Raw genomic sequence first — 8,821 nt, forward strand, 5'->3', positions numbered from 1 at the left:
AAGCATAACCATAATCAATACTAATATTGTCTAATAACACCAAATATTTAAATCAATACAAATAACACAATATTATGCATTAGTCTAAAATCTTGTGCATTTTAAACATAAAACATTAACTTATAGTGTTATAATAACTAATAACAAAATATTAAGGTTTACAATACTTAAATTCCACATAAGAATAACCATCATCCATCACTAATAACACAAAATATTAATTATGTATGATGACCGGGCCACCGGGCCGAGTTCGGGTGACCCGAGCCATGGCTCGGACCTGACCCGAAATAATGACCGGGTCTATTTTTGAGACCCTTACCCGACCCTAGACCTGGTGAAATCACACCAAATTAGCCCCTAAAGTGTTTGGGGCCGAGCCGGGCCAGGTCTTCGGATCGGACCAGACCATGCACACCCCTAGCTCCTGGTGGACCACTTCAGAAGGGGCCCAAAGGACTCGAGAGTCCAAATACGTAATAGTAGATACAAATTTAAATTCACGATGTATATACTCTTTATTATCTTCTCCTTTCTTCACTTTTTTGCAGATTTTAAAGAATAAATTAAGTGATACATTCATAAATAGATTTTACTTTTCTCGTATTATTGCTAACTTTTATTTTTCTTATCGAATTGAGCAATGGATTCTGAATCGTGTGACGTGTTTATTTTCGATGACACAGTTTCGTCTTTCATGTTTTGATATGTTTAGTATGCCTCCTTTGAAAAGTGTCATAATCATTTTTACTGCTTATGATTTCTGTATATAATTTGAATGCCATAACATATTTGCTGCAATTATCTTTGAGACATCTCTAACGATTTTAGTGAGACTAGGGAAGTGAGCGAATATTAATGTCTGGGTGCACGTATAGCAGAACTTAACGATCGGGCATATGAAAAATTTAATTTTAATACATTGTCACTAGTTAATTGTGTATCTTATGTCAAACAAAATAACAATTTTTGTTGACACATAAATAGTTATTTTAAAAAAGAGAATACTCAATCCGACCCTGACAATTACTTCGAAAAAATTACGAGGCCCTTAAATAAAAATATCCAATCCGACCTCTAAGCTTTACTTTTATGAGAATGATTACCCCCTGTGCCAAAACAAAAAACAAAAAAAAACACTGACACAGGAACTAATCAATCCCATAAAAATAAAACTCAGGAGCCGGGTACGATTTTTCTCTTAAAAAAAAAGATATTTTATTTTACACAATCAACAACAACAACAACAACAAAGCCTTATCCCACTAAGTGGAGTCAGCTTCATGAATCAAATGATGCTATTAAGCTCTGTCATGTATCATGTCTACAGAGAGACCGTTTACATGTAAATCTCGTTTGACCACCTCATGAATGGTTTTCTTAGATCTATACATCAAAATTAAACTATAAATATGATAAAAAAAAATATTAATATACTGCCAAAGTAAAGTAATAAATTAAACTTAAAATATTCACACAGCCATTTTGAATAACGCTAATTGTCACTTAGTCAAATATTGATTCTTAACAATTATTAACATTTTACGGTATGTACACTATTGAGGTAAAGATGAGAGTGAAAATTTTATAGCCAAGCTTGGCATTATTTTAGGCCTATCATTTGGAATGTGCATCACACCCTATCCAATGATGGAAGGGTTTGCATCAACTTGATGTGCAAAATGAACATAAGCGTAGTCATGAGAAGTGTAGCCACTTGGTCTTATCCTATTTTGCATGATCATTGCCTACAAATGTAAAACGTTTTTTTATTATAAAATAGATATAAGACGAAAATGAAAAAATATCTACACAGGAAAAACACGACATGCATCACCATGTTACAATGGCACTGCCATGGCAACTTAACAATGTTGAAGAGTAAAAACAAAAATGGAGTAAGATTTATTAACCAAAAAAAAAAATCAATTTAGTGGAAGTGTAGAATGATCTTATCTTAATTACGATCTAAAATAGAGAGGATCCTCTCATTGATGTTTCCAGCGATCAACTGGAGTGATTGTATATATTATTGTACGAACCAAGAAGCCCTAACTAGCAAAAGGAAGAATATATGTATGGAGATAAATTTCAATATAATATTTATGCTAACTTAATTCAACCGTAACAAAGAAAAATTGAAAAAGTTATGATTTTTTAAAAGAGGATTTGCAAACTCTACAACAGATGCCATAAAAAAGGCAACATAATATTGGAAGGTGCCAAAGCTACCATCACACAAGCTGCATTGGTGATCAAAGCAATATATTGGCACAAGCTTTGGCATTTTTAACCAGACGAAACCTTCCTTGCGGAATATACCCGATAAGCTGCTAACCCAACAATCACCACTGCTGCTCCAACTGCAATATCATAAGGTCATGAAATCCATAAACATCCAAGCTAAAAAGTGCCACAGGCATAAAGTAAAACAATGGCAGACAATTTCATGCCACAGCTTTATATATTAACCAGAAATACGGCTCCCAAGAAAGCATCCCTCTAACCATGGCCTTTAGTGACTCCAATTTATTAATCTTATTTACACCCTTTAATATCTCATCATTCATTGCTAAATACTACCTAAATTTCAAGCTATGTCCACTTACTACGTAGTGAAACATGGAAAAGTTCAGATTTTAGATGAAGGCAAAGTGAATGAGAAGCAAAGTTAATTAAAAGACTATTCTTTCTAGGTAGCATATGACTATATGAGATCAATCAGCTTAGGATACAAGTTGCAGTTAGTGACCAGGTCAACCTGAGAGTGCCCATACCTGAAACAACCATAAGAGAGCGATTTACGAGCCTCTGGTATTGCTTGCGGCTTTTCCCAGCTTCAGTTTCTGGAATGCTTAAATGAGGTTGCTCTGCTGCAGTTACAATTCGGCGGAACAGACTGTTGAAATCACCTAACTTCACACTGATTGGTATAGGAGCCTCTACTCCCATATCCTGACTAACCTACAAGCCACAACGTTGTAAGTGTGCTTGTAGTTGATACAGGACAAAACCAGATATATTAACGATGACATCAGAATATGATATTTTCCTAAGATCTGTGCCATATATCATGTGTGCTATATAACAGAATGAGAGATCAGCAAGATATAGGTGGAGAATACAAACAAAAAATATTAGTGTTTAAGTCAGGGAATAATGATTGATAATGCAATATCACAGATGAGACTGAGAATGTACACGAAACACAGAACCGGTAGATATTACATAACTAGTGATGAAAGATATTATAGCACCAAACAGAGAAGAAAGTTGAAGGTGGCAATTGAACAACCCCAGCAACTAAGTGTAAGCCAAATTCCAGGGTATCATCATCAAAGCCAATACATTATATGACTGGAGGAAACAGGGAAAAAGTTTATTCATCTGACAAAAGCGGGGATTAGCTACCAATAACGGGAGGGTAACATAGGATGAAGAGAGCAGCAAACATGTAGCAGCAAGGGTCTATATAAGGACTTGATGGGGTGCTAAGAGACAAGTGTTGCAAAAGGCATGCCAGAGTTTACAACCAAACTCCAAATATTATGCCCAATTGCTATATGTTAAGGTGCAGATGGAATCATAATTCTAAAACTTGTCATATTCATCACACTAAATTGCCCTTTTTATCTAATGATCCAATAATTATGAAGCATCTTTCAAGCAGAGATTAAAATCTAAAGAGCAAGAATATGCAAACTCAATTATTTATGAGATCATGCAAAGCAACAAGTATCATAGGTACCCTAGTAGACTCTTGTATAGCCATTGGAAATGAATCCAGATCATCTTTAGCTGCAACTATAAGGCAAGGCACCTCATAGCCAGTATCTTCTCCATGACCAGCAATTTCAACAAGGAGTTCAGAAGAGGTCCTCCATGAGGACTCATCAGACCTAGAGAGAGAGAATATCTGGTTAGTCACATACATTGATCAATTTTTCCAAGAGATAGTTGTCCACACCAGATTGCCAGAGAAATGAAACTTAGATTAGATTCCAGTGGATGAGTTGCCAATTTAATCAGTGATTTCTAAATATCATACTACACTTCGAAATGGATTAAATATCTTATTTTTAAGATGTGTTTTAATTAGGTTTCATACTCTAAGATGAACCCAGCAGTTGTTTCTTTCAGCCAATAATTGCGTTAGGTATTTCATCCAAATTCACAATGTTTTACTAATTCTGTATGTACTAAAACTTCATGAAGGCAAAATATTGTTCAAGAACTAAAAGCATCTAAACAGACTACACAAAACTAATCAAATTTGAATTCAAGGAAATATGCAGTCTCTGCAATCTTCAGCTATAAATAAACAATATTTTGATTAACTAAATAGTAAGGCAGATTCTATACTGGTTTGATATTGAAGGAAAAAAGCAGAAGATAAATGTTGATTACTCTATATATTATGGAAGAAAATATTTGGTCCGTACTTATAATATAATATTGGCCCATCAGAAACAACCAAAAACCATAACACAACTAAATATATTCCACAATATCCATGTGGCAAAGACAACCATGACTTCTATAGAAGTGATCTTTAACCTGTCATGAACAAAAACTGCTATATCACATGAGGCTAGAGACTCTTTATTGGACAGAAGCTTTCCAACTCCATCTTCCGGAATCTCTCTCAGTACAAGATATTTTTTGTTTTCCTATAAACAAAAAAGATGACAACATATACTTTAGAAAGAAAGGATGTCAAAAAATGGTACAAAATGAATGCACCAAAAGCGAGAGGGAGAAAATGTTTGAGACACTAAGCAGAAGCTGTTGTCAAATGTCATTAAGTATCATTACCATAGAAATATCAACAACATTTACTGCATATCTATCCTCAGTGGTTGGACTGTAATTTTCGGCATAAGGCCTGCATCATTCATTAAATAACAATAAGCCAAGGATATTCAATAGCTAAGGACATATTACTAGGAAGCTTCACAGTAACCTATAAAACGAAAACACCTTGAAATAAAAGAATTCAGTAATGCAGACTTTCCAGCCTTTCTAGGCCCAAAAACAAAGCACTGCAAAACATTTCTTTCTGAGTGTTGCTTCTTGCGATCTAAACGCCTCCTCCTTGTCACACGGATTGCAGATGACGGATCACCAGTATAACCAATATATATCAAATTTTCCACACTAAAAGTTGGGTTCAGAAGTGTCATAAGTGCCCACTGTCAAGAGAAATAAAATATTATAAATATATACACATATCAAGGTTCACAAACCATATATGAAGCCACAACAAAAACAAAGTTAAATCAAGAAAATACAATGATAAAGATGGTCATAAGCAGCCTTGATTCTCAAATAACTTCTAAAATTGATTAAGTTCTAACACTAACTAAAATCATCCACTATTCTTCTAAAAAACACTCGTCAAAACATAGGGATGGCAGAATATAGAATATAGAAGACTTGTGGACCTCTGATAAAAATGCATCAAGTGATAGTCCTCCAAAAGCATTTTTCTCCGCAGCATCCTCATAAGGAGCTCCAGTCCAAGGACTGCAATAAAGAAAACCAGATTGTCAAATAACATTGGCAGGAGATGTTACTTACATTCAGACTTAGGAGACCAGAAAAATTCCCTAACTAGATTTTCTAAAATTGCAAGGGCATTGAAGAAGCAATTAGGAACACTTGTAACATTATGTATCACAAAGGAGGCCTAGCTAGAACTTCATGTGAGACAACAATCTACCTTTCTGGGGCAGTTGAGAATAATTCTTCAAGCTCACGAGATCGCAACATCCCATCCTAGAGGAATAAAAATATTATGACCAAATGTCAAGGAGGTAGGCAAGTAAACATTTGTGAATTCACATCATAATGAATTCACTTCAGAGAATATTTCAAATAACAGACAGCATGATTAATTACTAAGTAACAATATCCAAAGCTACATGTGCAAAAGACTTACACCATCACCATCAAATGCATCAAAGATTGACTTCAAAAATTCAATTGCTTCATTTGTCAGCTCCACGCTCTGAACACATTAAAGGCAATCTTGATCAGGATAACACATCTTTCTGGATGTCCAAAAATTGATCTCAGATAGGAATAAAAAATTAAAGCTGGTCAAACATGACACATGAGATCAGAATTCATCCTAAAACAACTACCTGATCAGGAGCCCTTTTCAAAGGGGGAATTAGATCATCAGCAAGTTTGATATCATCATTATATCCAAACTTCCTAAGCACCGTCCACGTTGTCTCAAGACGCCCTTTTTCTATGAAGAGAGCATGAAGGAATAGGAATCCCGTCAATGTAAGTCCACGTTCATTCACGCCTTCAGACAACTTTTCTTGTACAACCTTCTTTACACCCCCAATTTCAGACGGTTGCAAAGGAGCATTGAAACATTTGACCTGTTGATAGTTTTGTATAAAATAACCAAACAATAACATAATACTTCACAGGAACAAGATTACAATTTACAATAATACATTCATATTCCAGATAATAATGCTTGAATACCAAAAACGGCCACAATTTTTACAAAACTATGCTTAGTATTTTCATCTTGGGGGGAAAACAACCTGAAAATCATTCAACTCGGCATCACTAAGGGCACCATCTCTGTCATGATCACAGAGAATAAAGATTCTCTTCAAGGCTCGCACACATCGAGGTTTTAGAGTCTGTGACTCCTGATCAAATAATGGGGCTGTTGGATGAAGAACAGCCTTTTGTGCATAGTAGAAAACTTCAGAGACCTTCAAAAGGAAAATTTGATCACTGTATTAGGGGATATATATATATGACCAGAAATTTCGCAATCAGATGTCAGAACAAGAATTTGATTTCGCTGAAATGAATAAAAGATACCTGGATATGCCTAGATGCTGAACACTCAATGCAGGTTTCAATCTCTCGGAACTGTTGCATTATTGGTGACATCACCTGTTCTAGGCTCACCTGTTGACTTTCATCTCTCAAATCAAGCTTACAACCAACCACTATAACTGGAACCTTAACCTGTTCAATAAGTACAATATTCAAATATCTATATCACAGACAAATACCTTAAATGATAATGATAATTTAGTTACAGCATATCAGAATAGATGTATTCAAGCAGGTGCACAAGCACAGGAGATAATTATTCTGTTATGTTTGGTTTTTTATGTTCACTTCTGGAAAGAAAGTTGGCGCTGGAAGTGGAGATATAGTCTTGGAGAGGGGGGAAAGCAGTAATGTAAGGTAATAACCTCTAATTTGCGGAGGTGGGGTAACCAAAATATACTCAAATTCTCTAGTGTCTCAGGCCGATCACATGCATAGGTGAGGACAACTGTGTCAGCACGCTGCAATTCTTCAGCAACTTTATCACTATCCTCTGCACTGCAATGACAAAATATAATACTAAGCTGAGGAGGATGACATTCAGAATAGAGGGTGACAAAATATAATACTAAGCTGAGGAGGATGACATTCAGAAATCAGAATAGAGGAAAAATATTCTTCTCATGAAAAGGAAACTTTCAAAAAGAGAAAAAAAAAGATTACAAAAGAGGATAAGGCATTCTCATAGAGAAACAAAAGTAACAAAGATTAAATCCTAAGAACATAAACCATAAGACAATGGATGCAACAAAGTGCAAAACATAAACATTTCCCTATATATATAAAGCTACAACCACTAGCATGATGTCGCATTTGCCAAGGAGAATATACTTCAGAATTTTAATACAGTGAATGGTAGGAAAAGTAAACAAAATCCCAAAGCAACCTCCCGTAATTCCACGACGGAGAACAATTAAGTCGAAGATATTATAGCTCAGGTTTAATTTAGAATATGTATAGATAAAACATATGCTGAAAAAATAATTGCTTTTGATTATAAGTTTAATCCAAAATAAGCTAATCCAACTATAAAACTGAACCCCCAAAATAATAAAAAATAAAAAGAGTACCATTACATCAGCTACTGCTACTGAAAACAAACTCCACTAGATTCTCAGTAATTTAATAGCCGGCCAATCTCAACCTGACTAATAACCACTATACCACTCGCTCAAATGAATTTTCCATTTTGTACTCATCAAAAAGCGTAATGGAGTTGAGTACCGGGAAGAGGTGTCGATGATTGTTATGGGCACGCGATCCGGGTACAGATCTTCGGGCAACTTCGTAGGAGGCAACACGCGCGGCACATTCACCGGAAAGTTCTCGGCCGCGGCGGTGATAATCAGGCTCGATTTTCCAGTGCCATGGTCCCCGGCGACGACAATCCGAACCCCGCTCCGGCCATGCGGGTTCACTGTTCCAGCATTAGCTTTCGCCATCGAAAAGAAATGCAGCGAACTAAAAAACCCTAAAAATGCTTAAAAGAATAACAAACCAACCGAAATAAGTACCAAAAATCTACAAATTATAAATAAAAATAGAAATTTGGTGATAAAAGAAAGGGAGTGTAGGTATTTGCGGTAGAGAGAAGGAGAGGTATTGAATATCGGAACCTTTTTTTCTGATGAGATGGGAAGAGTGAAAGAAGAGGGGAAAACCCTAGCAACCGTTACCGGCGCTAGAAGGTGGCTGCAGAGGCAAGAGATGGAGGCGCTGCGTTGAGGAGTACTGGGGTCTGGTAAATGGGTTTTTCAGTTGCACGGTTAATACTTAATACTTGTGTAGCGGCCGCGTTACTTGACTTGCACCCGAGTGCAGCAGAGAGTATAATATTAACATGGCGCCCTAAAACGACTGTCGTTTGAAATATTGTAGGCCTTAGCCTTTTACTCGTTTCTACGTTAACTGTGCAAAAATGATGATGGAAAGAAAAGTCTAGAAACAA

General features: G+C 35.9%; 1 protein-coding gene across 2 annotated transcripts; it reads right to left on the reverse strand.

The window, feature by feature from the left end:
• Nucleotides 1,930–8,707, reverse strand: LOC107617930 (mitochondrial Rho GTPase 1). Of its 2 annotated transcripts, none has more exons than XM_021112352.1 (15): nucleotides 8,490–8,707; nucleotides 8,098–8,353; nucleotides 7,239–7,371; nucleotides 6,856–7,005; nucleotides 6,567–6,743; nucleotides 6,147–6,395; nucleotides 5,942–6,010; nucleotides 5,723–5,778; nucleotides 5,445–5,526; nucleotides 4,981–5,192; nucleotides 4,816–4,885; nucleotides 4,558–4,670; nucleotides 3,749–3,899; nucleotides 2,778–2,964; nucleotides 1,930–2,363 (listed from the first exon to the last, which is right to left on the reverse strand). In XM_021112352.1, exons 2-15 carry the CDS (start codon nucleotides 8,313–8,315, stop codon nucleotides 2,290–2,292), a joined length of 1,941 nt encoding a protein of 646 aa, XP_020968011.1. In that variant the 5' UTR covers nucleotides 8,316–8,353; nucleotides 8,490–8,707; the 3' UTR covers nucleotides 1,930–2,289. The 2 variants fall into 2 exon arrangements, with proteins under 2 accessions (XP_020968011.1, XP_016175305.1); XM_016319819.2 differs by having other exon boundaries at nucleotides 8,098–8,344; nucleotides 8,490–8,706.

The sequence above is a fragment of the Arachis ipaensis genome, chromosome B09, assembly GCF_000816755.2.
Source record: "Arachis ipaensis cultivar K30076 chromosome B09, Araip1.1, whole genome shotgun sequence".
Lineage (NCBI taxonomy): Eukaryota > Viridiplantae > Streptophyta > Magnoliopsida > Fabales > Fabaceae > Arachis > Arachis ipaensis.